At 42.8% G+C, this 16,051-nt stretch overlaps 1 protein-coding gene across 1 annotated transcript in view; it reads right to left on the reverse strand.

Moving 5' to 3' along the window:
* The window catches only part of MSRA (methionine sulfoxide reductase A), a 374,946-nt gene that overhangs the window by 126,079 nt on the left and 232,816 nt on the right, over window positions 1–16,051 (reverse strand). Inside the window, exon 4 of the mRNA XM_065878832.1 lies at window positions 1,277–1,381. Coding sequence (XP_065734904.1) covers window positions 1,277–1,381 — 105 coding nt within the window. The remainder of the gene's footprint in view (window positions 1–1,276; window positions 1,382–16,051) is intronic.

The raw sequence follows: 16,051 nt of genomic DNA on the forward strand, positions 1-16,051 counted from the left end.
TTCTCATATGATGTGACAGTCCAGCAGTCCAAACGGGGGTGGCATCAGAACCTTCCGATGACAGTACTCTTGCCCTACCAGTTCTGTACCTCCCCTGCCCCATACCTCACTGCTCTCCCACCAGGGACTCATCTCCCCATGTCAACCAGACTTCACTGTCATGGAGAGCCTGCTCCTGGCCTCCTTCCCGGCCTTTACCCACCCTGCTGGATGTACCTGGATCCTGGACCTGCCTGACCCTGGCTCGTTGATCATTTTGCTGTTCTTGCCTTAGCTCTGACCTTTGCCCTCTGGCAAACCACCCTGGCATTAAGTGGAACCAGAACTCAGGACTCACCAACCTATGCTGCTGGGGTCTTGGTAAGGTCCCACCCCAAAGCACAATGCACATTTGGAAAAACACATCCATTCATCAGGAAATAGCCAACATGGCGTACCCACTCCCCCCAGATCTGACACCAAAGGGAAAATATTTCCATTAAATAGACCGATTGCTAAATGAAAATCACATCGGATATACAGGACTTTTCAGTCCATAAGCCTCACAATATCAGATCATCACACTGGCAAAGCAGTGCTTGTAAGGCTGTTAAGATGAAATCCGGAGATTACTCCATTACTGAATATTACAATGATATTTGCCAACATGAGATTTTTGCTTGTGTGTGCATTCAAATAAAACTCCTGACCACCACTGTTTACAGCCCAAATATATTAATATCTCATATAATAAATTCCGAAGAAGACAAATGAAATATTTAAATAACCCAAGCATTGTAGAACCACTGAATACTGCATTTTACCTTTATGTTCTTTTTTTTTTAAATCACCCACAGACATTTAAAAGGAAAAAAAAATGGCTGATAATGTCAAAAGATGAGAAAGGCTAAATAAATTCAGGGAAATAAAGGAACCATAAATCAGGAAAACTTTGGAGCTGCTAGAAAGACACTTTAATTTTGTAGACAAAAGACTGCATTAAGGAGGAATAATGCAATAATCAAAGGTGAACGAATCTCTATTGTCTGGTGTCTTTCTCTGTGGGAATTTTCCCACCCCTGACAGCTGTAAAGGGGGGAGGGGCGCAGACAGTGGCTGTGCCTTTATTCTCTCGCCCTCTTTCTCCCCAGCCCCTCCCCGTCTCCGTCAATAAATGTCTGCAATCATATTCTTGAGCTCCTGTGTGATTTCAAGGTTCATCTCTTCCATGCAGTTCAAACACTAATTATCCCAGCTGTAATTAGTAAGATAATTAAATACTGGCTCACTCATCTACCTTGGGTCGGGTCGTGATTCTCCCAGAAGACCTTGAGCAGCTCCTCAAAGCTGATGCGTTCTGGCTGGTATACCACTCGGACTACTTCTGCGTGGCCAGTTCTTCCTTGAAAGAAACAGAACGTACAACCCAAATTTACTGACAACATGAATTTATGACAAGTTATTTGTTTCCAAAAAATCACTAGACTAAGGCTGAAATTCTTCCCTCTGAAGGCAGGGTGGGAGCACAATCGTACTTTAATGCTTTCATCCTAAGTCTCTGTCGCTGGTTCTTTCTCCATAAAAGCACACGGTTGTCCTCGAGCAAGTTTCCTGAGGGTGATGATTCCTCTTCATTGTGTTCTAATTTTGTTTTAATTCCATGAGAAAATAAACTCAGGTTTTCATTTTTCTAATCTCACTCTTATGAAACCTTATGGATCCAACCTGACATGGTGCTAGAGATTTGAAACTGCAAGGGGAACGAGCCAATTTATTTTTATCATCCCCCCCTTCTCTGTACATAGTAAGCTCAGCTGCACTACAGAGGGAGATGGTGCCAGGTACAGAAACCCAAGAAAAAAACAGGCTTATAACTCGTTCACATTAGATATATTCGTTAACAGAGAGACATATTTGCTGTGCTGTTAACACTGAGGCGAGGGTCAGATTCATATACCCAGCAGGACAGTAAGTGTTTTCTCAGCCTAATTCGTCTCAGTGGTGAACAACTACTGTAGCAAAAGCCTCTCTGCAGCCCCCACTGTTAGCACACTCCCTTCTCAAAGGTGGTCCCCAAGGTTGTAAGGATCAGGGAGGCGGGTACTTGCAGTACCACTTGCACCTGTGGAACTCATGCCCTCTCTTATTTTACAATGTTAGAACATATGGTAAATAATAGACCCCTCCATACTAACATCATCTCTGTGTTTAAATTTGTTCTCCATCTCTTTCCGTCACCTTGTGTGTAGTAAAGAATTTAGCCTTGCCCAAACAGGCAGCTGGCCTCTGCCTTGGCTCTGGTAGGTAATCTAGGTCATACCCGATAGGAGTGTCCTCATTTAGAGAGGCCACACCTATACTCTTAGGGTGGGGCTAGCCACACTGAATCTCAGGGTAGGGCTGCCAACAGTCCTAGGGTAGAGGCTGCCATGTCGGAAAGACCAACCATGTGACTGAGGGTGGCGGCTTTGGGTAACACAGTATCGGTTGACCGAGAGCCTGAGTTCAACCATGTGGGCAATCAATCAATCATACCTATGTAACGAAGCCCCAATTAAAAATTCTGGACACCAAAGCTTGGGAGAGCTTCCTGGTTGGCAATACTCTGCATATTGTCACACATGGAGGCCAGGAGGGTAACATATCCTGACTGCATGGGGGATGACACAGAGGCTTTGCACTGGAACCCTTCCAGACTCCGCCTATGTGACTCTTCCTTTAGCTGATCTTGATCTGTATCCTTTTCATGTAATCAGCTATAACTGTGAGGATAACAGCTCTGGACTTGCGTGAGTCCTTCTAACAAATTATCAGACCTCCCAGTGGTTTGGGGAATCCTTTGAACTTGCATCTTAGTTTGCAGAAGTGTTTTCCCCTATGTTGGTAATCTCACCTTAATTCTTAAACCCTCCAATTGTACACGCAGGGAAGGTAGAAATCCCCATTTTACAAACTGGCAAACAGGTACATATGAGATAGATTTTCCCAAGGTCATATAGCTAGCAAATTTCTGGACCATAACCTGAAAAAACACCTTCTGACTTCTCGTCCAGGGTTCTGTCCAATATATCAAAGCGAAGAGAGCAAAGGGAACATGAATCCAGAAAAGGAGAGAGATCTACTTATTATCTTTAGTCTTCCTCAGCAGTTAAAATTTCTGATTGTAGAAACGATGATTTGCAAACAATATGAAGCTTAAAAAATGTGCAGAAATATAGAAAAGAAAAGAAAAATCACCCATACTCTTACCACATAAGTACTATCAATACTTTTTACGCACTTCTTTCTAGATATGTACGCGATACATGCATACACAAAACACACACAAACTCGCACCGTGACACAGTTTGTTTTACTGTAATCACTGCATCATGCTTTTTCCACTTACCAGCATATCGTGAGTGTTTTCCCATATCACTGAAATTTTTATGAAATACCATTTATAATGACTATATAACACTCCAAAGATGGCCATACTATTACTTATTCAATCATTCCCTGTCACTGGACATTTGTATTGAATCCTATTTTTATCTATGAATATAAATATTTTTTCTACATTTCTGAGGCTGCCTCTAGCCTTAGTTATATATGGGAATTTTCTAAATCAATGTTTATGAACATTTTAAAGATACTTGATACCTTGTGCTAAACTGCTATTCATTAAAGTTGACCCAATTTTCTCTCCCCATTGGCAGCATATCTGAGGGTCAGCCTCAGTCACCATCACAATGTTGTTAATCCCTACCAAATGTATAGATGGAAGATAATATCCTATCATTTTATTTTTAATGAATTTAATTATTAGTGAGGTAAAAAATGTCATGCTTATTAATAATTTTAATTTTTTATTTTCTCTAATTTTTGTTATGTCTTCTTTATATTGGGTTATTAATATTTTATTCTTAATTGGTCAGCCTACATAATTTTAATTCAAATACTATAGTCATGTAAGTTAACATCTAAACAGATTTTATGCTAATAGGTGTTAAAAGAATGATAAGGGAATTATGGGAAGAAGATTCATTAAGTATAATAACCATGTTATTGCGAAACCATTTTTGATCTACTTTAAAATCTTATAATTATGTTTTGAAATGTTTAAATGAATGATTTAACTACATAACTAGTAAGATTGTCTGAATATTAAAAATGGCAACAATGTGTTACAAACATGACAAAGAAAATTTGATAAGAAAAGCATTGGAACCACACTGGAAATATAGGCAAAAGATGTAAACAGGCAATACACATTGGAAAAAATAAATGTAGATCCAGGCATGAAAAGTTCTCAACATTTCCAGTGATCAAAGAAAAGCAAACAAATGTATATTAAACATTAAAACACCATCTCTTACTCATTTCATTTTGCAAAACTGCTTAAAATTGTGCCTAGTGCTGATGAGGACACTGTGAGGCTGGCGCCCTTACTTTGGTGGTGACACTGAAAATGACAGCACCCTTCTGAAACCCCATGGGCATAAGAAGCAAGAGCCCCAAAGACTAAGATTAATTCACCTTGATTAAGTGACCCAGGAAATCAACCTCAAAGATATAAACCCCAAATAATAGAAAAGACATACACAAATACGAAAATTCATTCCATCATTGCTACAATGGTGGAGTACTATAAGAAATCCAAAAGTCAAACAAAGAAGAAACAAATCATGGTACAGCCACGTGATGAGATATCACGCAACTATTAGTTATAATCCCAAACCCTAGTAAAAGCTGCTACGAGTTACTGAACACTGATAATATGGCAGGCACTTTACCTACTGGGTGTTCTTCAATGCTCATAATTCTCTTTTCCAATTTTTCTCTACTGAGGTAAAATACACACAACATAAAACTTAACAGCTTAACTATTTTTAAGTGTACAACTCAGTGGCGTTAAGTACAGTCACATCACTGTGCTACCATCACCATCATCCACCTCCAGAACTTTTTTTAATCTTGCAAAATCGAAACTTCATATCCGCTAAACACTAACTCCCCAATTTTACCTTCCCCCAGCCCCAGGTGACTGCCATTCTCCTTCTGTCTCTATGAATTTGACTCCTCTAGGCACCTCATGTCAGTGGAATCATATTGTATTTGTCCTGTTGTGACTGGCTCATTTCATCAGCAGAATGTCCTCAAGATTCACCCACGTTGAAGCACGTGTCAGAATTTCCTTCTTTTTTAAGGCTGAATCACATTCCATTGCTTGTATGTGCCCCATTTGGTTTATCCATTTATCTGTCAACGGACACTTGGGCTGCTTCCACCTTTTGGCTATTGTGAATAAAGCTGCTATGAACATGGGCACACAGATGTTGCTCACAACAATTCTACAACAGGGATGCCATCCCCATTTTACAGGTGAGGAAACCAAGGCCTCTCCACAAGTTTTTTCACATAACATCCCACAGCCGGTAAGCGGCAGCCGACCAGGTTTCAACTGGAGGTGCAAGGTCTGGCTCGTTCTATGACCCCAAGCTGGGCTCCTGAATGTAGACACCCGAAGTCATCAAGTGACAGCAAAATGTCACGCAGGCAGTGGCCCAGATGAGATGGAGGTAACTGACATCCAGGCTGTCAAGACTGTTTTCCAGGATTAGGCTCTTCCTTCATGGTTGCAGTATGGGGTCAGGAAAGATTTCCACTCACCAGCACACACTTTTAGACATAATCTGCGCACTGACATTATTTGTGGAGAGGTTTAAAGAGGTTTGGTTGTTTAAAAGAAACTACTACCATTAAAATTCAGGATCCATCTGCATTGACAAACAGTGTGGAGAAGCCCTTGTCAAACTCACCTTTAAGTTTCTTTATTTTATCTCTCCAAAGTACAAGAGCCTGTATAAAAATACACAGTGCAAATGATCAGAAGGCTTAAGGGGCCAGGAACCACTTACAGAAATGCCCACACCTCCAGGAACTCACCGATGTGTTAGGCTAATTTGATTCCCAAGACCAATCTGCAAATAGTTTCTGGTGCTTCCGAAGATAAAAGGCTATATCTTAAAAATACTTTGAGCTGTTTCTTCACATAACATCGTGCAAACAGCATGATAGATGTGATGTGCAAATGTGCTTGTTAACAGTTCACAGCAGTGTTATAGGTGCTTTAACACTGTCATTCAAAAATACCTTGAAAGGAAAAACGCAAAGGATGAATGTCTTCTCTGAGCATTTCCCCCGTGTCACTTTATCTCATGACTCCAAAGGGAGGTGAAGGAACACGGAGGGGTAGGCTACGGTCAGTCATTCCTTACAAGACAAAACATCCCAGAAGACCCACACATGGCAGTGTTCTGGGGGCAGAAAAATCACACATCTAGAGTCAGCTAGAGCTTTGTAGAAGCCAAGTCATCCACAGAACCAGGTGTTTTTAAAGAGAACCCCAAGACAAATCAGCCATTTCTTAAAGACCTGTGTGACAGCGTTCCATCCCACGGGGAAAATGCAATCTTCAACTCTTCCAGGTCACCATGATTAATTTTTACTACCGGTGGGCTGGGGAGAAGAAGAGAAACCAGGGAGGTGGCCTACCCAGCAGATGAGACCGGAAAAGAGGCCAGGAGCTGGTGAGACAGGAAGGCAGGGGGACGATAGCAGGGGGCAGTGTTGTACTCTGGTGAGAAGCACACACTCGAGCCAGGCTGCCTGGGCAGTGCTCTGGCTCTGCTACTCGGCAGCTGTGTGACCTGGGCAGGGCCAGGGAGGGAGGAAGACGCTGGTTCAAATCCCAGCTCCTTGGCTATGAGCCATGCCTTACCTAGGGGGCCCACGCCCACTATCAAAGGCCCTTTATCTACTTTACCACTTGATGCCACGGTTTCCTCATCTGCAAAATGGGGAGCCAGAACCGTGCCTGGCACACAGAAGTCTAAGTCTCTATGTCTTATCATAAGCTGAATTATTAGAATTATACTCTACTCAGCTGTGATGGAGTGGGAAAAGATGAGAATTAACTTAACTAGAAGTAACTTAAGCCATAGTTCTAACAAGTAGTTTAACACTTTTTTCGACTGTGACCCAGGGTCTCCTACTATTTCAGATAGGAATAAAAAATAACCTCTGTGACAGAAGAGTCATAAAGATTAAACGAGGTCATATGTGGTAAAGTTCTGGGGAAAATGCCAGCTCTCTATACACAAATGTGACGCTTCTATTGTTGTTACCCTTTTATGTTTCCTTAGCATGGACCCCTCCCCATAAGGACTAAACTGCAGGAGAAAACACATGTATCTGTAAGTGGATACTTCTGATCTTATTTATCCATTCGACTGATAGAAATATCAGTCGAGTGTCTACAACCACTGACCGGGTGCTGAGGTGCAGGCCCAGCCGGCGCCTTCTGACCCCAGTGGGGACTGTGGTCTGGCCTTCGTCCACACCATAAAGGACCCAGATTCTCACTCTTTTGATGAAGTGTAGCGTGGTAGAGAAACACTGTGTTTTTCAAGTGTGAGTCCCCACTTTAGAATCAGAAATAAAAGGACAGGGGTTTAATGAGAGGGTGCTTAATTTGGATAAAAAGAAACTTCCAGAAACAGGGCTCCAGGAGCAGAAGCTGAGGCTGGGATCTTGCCTCCCTGGAGAAGCTGTGTCCTACCACACTGTGGCTGTCGACAATTTCCTTCCTACGAGAACCTCTGTCTCTCAGAGTCGGTGTAGCCAGGAGACAGCACAGAGCTGCCGAACTGAGACGAGCAGAAGCGTCCACTGCCCCCTGGGCTGGGACCCTGGGAGGCCACCTCCCTCTGGTCAGAGCCAAGTGACTGCAGGTTGGTGGGCAGCAGTGATGGGTGGCCAGCATCCCACAGCTAGCACGCTGAGCGGAGCGAGCGAGACTGGAGGTGACAGCTACACTCCAAACTCTCTCTAGAAGTGGTGGCTCCTCCCCAACGGGGTGGGCAGATCCGATGCCAGGAGATTTCCAGAAGGAGAAGGAGCAGGGCCACCTGCACCAAGGGCAGCTTGAGCCCACGAGGGGCTCCTGGGGGTGGGCTTGTCTAGGGGGGGACCCAAGGGCCACCCAGCCGAGCAGCCGAGACCTGCGTGGTCCCAGCGTGTGAGGAAGAGCGGAAGCCAGGGAAGCGGAAGCCTGCCTTCTGGGAGGGGGGTTGGTCGGGACGCAGAAGACAAAAGCAGAGAGAGATGGAGACCGTGCACACCTGCCGGGGCCCGGGCCCTTGCTGCTGCAATGGGGTGGGGGTGGGGGCGGAGGGCAGGAGGCCGTGGAGACAGCACCCGGTCCCCGGGCAGAAGCTGCACAAAGTGGGTGCCCCTCCGCCGTGAGCCGGGCTTCTGCTGTCTCCACAGGGCAGTGAGAGACCTCGAGGCCTGCTCGCCCCTCTCTAGGTCAAGGCCCAGCCCTGGGCCACACCTCACAGTCAACAGGTTGCCCATTGAGAGCCACACGGCCGGGCTCCACCCAGGCTGAGGGGCACGGGGCCGCGCGCTCGGGGCCGCGCGCTCGGGGCCTGGCTTCCGCACTGGGCTTGGCCAGAGCACAACTCACCCCCGTCCCTGCCGCTCACAGCTGCCCTCTGCCCTCCGGAGTTCCTGGCCACCGGGCCTCTCTCTCCACAGCTGGGGTGTGCCAACCTCATCTCCCCATGCCATCTCCCTGACCGAGACACTCCACAGCCCCACATCAACCCCCAGCTCCTCTTGCCCCGCCCACATACAGCCTGCAGTGCCCTCGCTCCAGCCACCTGCAACCCAAGCCCTCTCCTACTCTCAAGGTCCCTGGAGGTGCTGCTTCCTCCAGGAAGCCCTGCCTGAGGATGGGACCTTGAGAAGAGGCATGATGCACGGGAGAAAGCACCACAGGCGGGATGCCGTCCCATCTACTGTGCTCAGATTCAGGCTCTTTGACTGAGTCAGGTCCCCTGAGGTCCCTCACTGGGGTGTTGTGATAAAGAGAGATGATGGATGTAGCCGATAAGGTCCAGCAATTAGCACACAGAGGGGACTCAAAAACTGATCTTTCTCCACCGAGCACCACTGATCCAGCCCCCCGGACGCTTACTGCACTTGGGATCAGTCACACACAGTGTAACACTTGGGTGCTGGCTGTTTTCAAGTGCTTGCTTAGTCTTCCCACGTACAAAGTGGGCTCCTTGAGAGGAAGAACCAGGAAAGTGGCTCTTCTCTGTCATCCCCCAGGACCAGGCACATGATGTGACATTAATAAACACATTCAGATCAGAGGAGTCTTGTGCTAAATGTTTCTGCCACTTACTTAGCCTTCATCTGGATGAGCATCTGTGCCAGCCCCAGACGTGCTCACCTGACAGAGGACCAGTCCCCTAAATGGAGACACCTCCATGCCCTGCTCTGCCTCTGTCCCTAACCGTTGAGTTCTATGTAAACCTCAGCATACATCTTCAAACGGACGGAGCTACTACCTGGAGAAAGGGATTAGACACAATTAATGCAACTTGAACACCTTACTATATGGGTCAACATGATGTTTTATTTACTCATTAATTAATAAACATTTCCTGAATGCTTACTAAGTCCCAGTACTTGTGCTAAGTGCTAGAGATTCAAAGGTGGCAAATGTTAATACAGTGACAACAAAAGACTCTTGCGGCGCCAGCACTGCTTACAATGTGAGTCCAGGTAAAGAACTGCTCTTTGGAGGAAAAAGACGTGCTCTATTTTATTTCTCCTACAGGCAAGATGGAGGGGAGAAGTGAGCTATAGTTATTTTTTTTAAAATAATAACTGTTCTTCAATTTCCCTCATCTTTTCCAGCCAACAAGACCAAACCATTAAACCAAATCAAAAAGCACAGAAGATCCAGGTGTCTGAAGGGAAAAGGTGGATGACTAATACCACCCTTTCCCATACAAGATTCAAACCACTACTTTCCTCTTGCTAATTAACTACAAAGAGGTAAGATGTCAGCTCAGTTTCATCTCCAGCTCCTGCAGATAGAAAATGTGATTTCCAACAATGTACTCATTATAAAAAAAAATCCTAATACATCAAAACTGGAAGCCCTGTGGAGTTCATTACAGGATTTGAGGAGTGTCTATACTGTCATTTTATCTTGGCTGTTTTTTTCTTTTGTCTCATCGTCACTTAAAGTGTCCAAAGAGAAACGTAAGCTTTAAAAAGCATCCTATTGATTGAAAAGTAGAAAAAAATACTGTTAGAGCAACTGTAATATTTTTTCTGGTCCACCATGGGGAGACACAGCGGGGGGGATGTCTTATCCTTCAGTGATTATTCTCTCAGAGAAGTGCTATAAACATGGTGGAGTACTTTATCAAGAAAATTCCTCAGGAAAACAATACCCTACAACCATTAATTCTTCATGCTACTGGACGTTTCTTACTGCTACAAAGCCAACTAGTAGGTAACTAGTCTAGGAGAGAGCAGCTCACTAGTTTCTCTATCCAACCTGCTGATCATTGAGGCTGGCCCTCACACCCTTTGAACTGTTTTTTTCCAGAACATGAAAGGACCTATGTGGTTGGGTTGATCAATGTCTACTTCCTAGACCAGCACCAACTCCCACCCCACCATGAGACAGGCAGGCATAATGAGATGTCAGCAAAACTAACCTGCCAAGTGGAGATCATGGTGTCCTTGCAGCCGAAAGAACAAACACACTGTTATTAAATGGCCTGATTACTATTAAAAACGGTATTGCACACTGAGAAGCTATGACTCCTTGATGCTGACAAATTATACCAAAAAATCCAAACTGAGGCCTGCTTGTACCTTGTCATTAGTGGGCTACACAAGAAGAGTGGTTCACAACCCTACACCTTAGAATCACTCGTGCAACTTTTGGAAAAATACTCTCACACCTACCACTCCGCCCCACGCCGGAATTCTGATACAGGAGGTCTGGGGTCAGGCCTGGGCATATGTATCCTCACAAATCTTGACAGGTACTCCTGATGGAAAGCTAGGAAAGGGAACCGTGAAATTGGACATTTCATATATATATATGTGGCTGTAACAAGGGAGAGGAAACCAGACAGTAGATTTTGTTTTAACAAAGTCTCAGAATTTTAAGGGACACAAAAGGTCACCTAGCCAAATGCTATATTGTGTTTTACCCCACTGCAACATCCAAATGACCATTTCAAGTGATAGGTTGTACAGGATTTCATGAAGTAGTCCATGCTGTTGTTGGAATGTCCTATCTTTATTGAGTCAAATCTACCTCTTCCTACTCACAGGTCCAGGCTGTACCTTTTGGGGTCTACTCACTTCTCCACAATGACTCTTGAGAAGGCTGAAGGTGTAGGATATTGTGGGGTAGTTAACTGGGCACTGACTCCGAAGTCAGAAGACCTGAACTTGAGGGCCTAATCTGCCAGACAGACAGTTAACCTTTCCTAGTCACAAGTTCCTCACCTGTAAAATGAGGGAAGTAACACCTGTCCCATCAATCTCGGAGTATATAGGGAACATAAAGGAACTGAGTGGTAGTAATCAAATCTATGATAGCACAACTAGTCTTACCATATCCATATACTATTGTAATAGGGAAGAACAAATCTGACTCCATGTTAGAACTGCTTCTTTTGCTTTAACCTTTGTATTCTATTGCTTTTGCTACAAGTTAAGAATGTTGTCTATAGCCTAAAATATACAGGATAGCCCATTCTCAAGGGTCCGACCTTTAAAGGTGTAACACTTTTCCATTCATATAGAGATTGAAAGTGGCAGAACGGAGAATAACATGTGTCTTGTTGGAGATTTACAGGAACATCGTGACCTGACCCATGTGGTCAGCTGCAAGAACAAAGGATTCCGACACCAAGAAGCCTGCAGCAACCAGCCACACCCGCCCCCCACACACACACCTTGCTTTTAAAAATAATTTGCTGAAACCCTTCAGGGAACTCAGGGCTTTGGGGGCACAAGCCCCCATTCTCCTTGCACGGTCCTGCAATAAATCTACCTCTGCTCCAAACTTCAACATTCCAGTTTTTTTGGCCTCAACTGTGTGTCATGCATACAAACGTGCATCGGGTAACACTATTAAGGATAAGCCGTGTCATAACAGAACTTCACTATGCAAAGCCAGAAGCTTTCAAACAATCAGGATCTGAGTTAATACAAATAGAACAATATCGACTGCTCTCCAAGAAAAGATAGGTTTCTTTGGGTAAGCTGCCAAGGTTTTCTAAAAGTGTTCCAAATCAGAGTGAAAAGACAGCTAGAGAACCCCTGAAATCATGACAACAGACGGCATCTTTAAAAGCAACTCAGGTAATTTTTCCATATTCTAAAACTACACTCAACTCATAATAACATGGATGAGCAAAGGCACCCCTATACGAAGGTCAACATTGCTAACTCCCGCTGCTGATGCAGAATTTCCAGAAGAGCTACTTTAAGTCACCCAAAGATAATAATTGCCTATTCATTTTGCACACAAACCACATTACAGTTGCTTTTCTTTTCTCAGAGAAAAGTGCATGAGACATACACTTTGATATTTATATTGAAACTGATAACCCTACCTGCTTGAATGTACTGCTTTCCCTTGGCCATCACTCTCCTGCTCTCCCTCTCTTTCTCACCAAACACTAGATCTGTATAACTTTCTCTTTAAGAATGAATAAACATAAAAATCCTTTCAATACATTGTCAAATATGTTCAAACACATGATTTTTCCTGCAATTGCTTTAAATATTACCTCATGTCTGTCTGCATTTGGTATCACTATTATAAAATATCAGTTAAAACTGACTGTTGATTCATAATTGGTCCCTAGAAGGTTTTAGAAATGTATATAAATTTTAATATTCTTTCTTTTCTGTTTACCGTTGACCCCCTTCACCCACTTCTCTCACACCCCACCTCCGCCTCTGGCAGCCACTACCATTCTGTTCTCTGTACCTATGAAGTTATTTTGTTTGTTGGTGTTTTTTTGTTGTTGTTTTGTTTTGTTTTTGTTTTAGAGTCCACACATAAGGGATATCATATGGTATTTGTCTTTCTTTGACTTACTTCACTTAGTATGACAATCACTGTGTTGTCGCAAATGGCAAGATTATATTCTTTTTATTATTATTATTTATTTTTTTCTTTTGTGGTACGCGGGCCACTCACTGTTGTGGCCTCTCACGTTGCGGAGCACAGGCTCCGGACGCGCAGGCTCAGTGGCCGTGGCTCATGTGCCCAGCCGCTCCGCGGCATGTGGGATCTTCCCGGACCGGGGCACCAACCCGTATCCCCTGCATCGGCAGGCGGACTCTCAACCACTGTGCCACCAGGGAAGCCCTCTTTTTAATGGCTGAATAATATTCTATTGTATATGTCTACCACATTTTCTTTATCCACTCATCCATCAATGGACACTCAGGTTGTTCCTGTATCTATTGTAAATAATGTTTCAACAAACAGGAGGGTGCGTGTATCTTTTTCAACTCGTGTTTTCATTTTCTTCAGATAAATAGCCAGGAGTGGAATTGCTGGATCATATGGTAGGTCTATTTTTAATTTTTTGAGGAAACTTCATACTGTTTTTCATAGTGGCTTCTCAATTTACATTCACACGAACAGTGCACAAGGATTCCCTCTTCCCACATCCTCACCAACACTTGTATTTCTTATCTTTTTGATAACAGTCATTCTAACAGGTGTGAGGTAGTATCTCACTGTGGTTTTGATTTGTATTTTCCTGGTGATTAAGGATATTAAGCATCTTTTCATGTACCTGTTGGCCATCTGTATGTCTTCTTTTGAAAAATGTCTATTCAAATCTTCTGTGCATTTTTTAATCACATTGTTTGTTTTCACGCTATTGAGTTGTATGAGTTTTTTAATATGTTTTGGATATTAGCCACTTATCAGATATATGGTTTGTAAATATTTTATCCCATTCAGTAGGTTGACTTTTTATTTTGTTGATGGTTTCCTTTGTTGTGCAGAAAGTTTTGAGTATGGTGGATTCCCACTTATTTATTTTTTCTTTTGTTGCTTTTGATTTTGGTATCAGATTCAAAAAATCTTTTCCAAAATTGATGTCAAGAAGCTTTTCCCTTATGTTTACTTCCAGGACTTTTATGATTTCAAACGTTATGTTCAAGTCTTTAATCCATTTTGAGTTTATTTATTCGTATGGTATAAGACAGTGGTCCAGGTTCATTCTTTTGCTTGTGGCTGTACAGTTTCCCCAACACCATTTATTGAAGAGACTATCCTTTCCACACTGTACATTCTTGGCTCCTTTTAAATAAATTAATTGACCATATGTGTGTGGGTTTATTTCTGGGCTCTCTGTTCTAGTCAATTGATCTATGTGTATGTTTTTATGTCAATACCATACTGTTTAATTGCTATAGCTTTGTAATATAGTTTGAAATCAGAAATCATAATGCCTCCAGCTTTTCCCTTCTTTCTCAAGATTGTGTTGGGTATTCAAGTTTGGGTTTTTTTTTGGTGCTTCCATACAAATTTTAGGATGATTTGTTCTATTTCTTTGAAAAATGCCATTGGAATTTTGATAGGGATTGCACTGAATCTGCAGATTGCTTTGGGCAGTATGGACAGTTAAACAATTTTGTTTCTTCCAATCCACAGGCATGAAATATCTTCCCATTTATCTATTTTATGTGTCTTCTTTAATTTCTTTCATTAATATCTTATAGTTTTCAATATACAAGTCTTTCGCTTCCTTGGTTAAATTTGTTTCTAGGTATTTTATTCTTTTTGATGCAATGGTAAATGGGATTGTTTTCTTTATTTCTGTTTCTGATAGTTTGTTATTAGTGTATAGAAATGCAACACTTTTTCTGTATTGATTTTTTTATCTTGCAACTTGACTGAATTCATTTATCAGTTCTAACAGTTTTTTGAGGGAGTCTTTAGGATTTTCTATATATAAGAGCATGTCATTTACAAATAGTGACAGTTTACTTCTTCCTTTCTAACTTGGATTCCTTTTATTAGTTTTTCTTGTCTGATTGTTCTGGTTCAGACTTCCAATACAATATTGAATAAAAGTGGCAAGAGTGGGCCTCCTTATCTTGTTCTTCACCTTAGAAGAAAGGCCTTCACCTGTGTGCAAGCACAGGTCACTACCCACACCTCTCCTCCCGGGAGCCTGTGCAGCCCACCACTACCAGTGTCCCGTGATCCAGGGACAACTTCCCCGGGAGAACACATGGCGCGCCTCAGGCTGGTGCAACGTCACACCGCCCTCTGCCACCACAGGCGAACCCCACATTCCGTACCCCTCCCTCCCCCTGGCCTGAGTGAGCCAGAGCCCCCTAATCAGCTGCAACTTGAACCCCGTCCCATCTGGGCGGGGAACAGATGCCCTCAGGCAACCTACAAGCAGAAGCAGGGCCAAATCCAAAGCTGAACCCCGGGAGCTGTGCAAACAAAGAAGAAGGGAAATCTCTCCCAGCAGCCTCAGGAGCAGTGGATAAAATCTCCACAATCAGCTTGATGTACCCTGCATCTGTGGAATACGTGAAGAGACAACGAATCATCGCAAAATTGACGCGGTGGACTTTGGGATCGACTGTAGACTTGGGGTTTGCTTCCTGCATCTAATTTGTTTCTGGTTTTATGTTTATCTTAGTTTAGTATTTAGAGCTTATTATCACTGGTAGATTTGATAATTGATTTGGTTGTTCTCTTCGTTTATATATATATATATAATATATATTTTTTCTTTTTCTCCTTTGGTGAGTGTGTATGTGTATTCTTCTTTGTGTGATTTTGTCTGTATAGCTTTGCTTTTACCATTTGTCCTAGGGTTCTGTCTGTACATTTTTGTTTTTTTAGTATAGTTTTTAGCGCTTGCTATCATTGGTGGATTTGTTTTTTGGTTTGGTTGCTCTCTCTTTCTTTTTTTTTATTACTTTTTTATTTTTAATAATTTTTTACATTTTTTATTTTAATAACTTTATTGCAGCACTATTTACAATAGCCAGGACATGGAAGCAATCTAAGTGTCCATCAACAGATGAATGGATAAAGAAGACGTGGCACATATATACAATGGAATATTATTCAGCCATAAAAAGAAATGAAATTGAACTATTTGTAGTGAGGTGGATGGACCTACAGTCTGTCATACAGAGTGAA

Source organism: Phocoena phocoena, chromosome 6 (genome assembly GCF_963924675.1).
Source record: "Phocoena phocoena chromosome 6, mPhoPho1.1, whole genome shotgun sequence".
Classification (NCBI taxonomy): domain Eukaryota; kingdom Metazoa; phylum Chordata; class Mammalia; order Artiodactyla; family Phocoenidae; genus Phocoena; species Phocoena phocoena.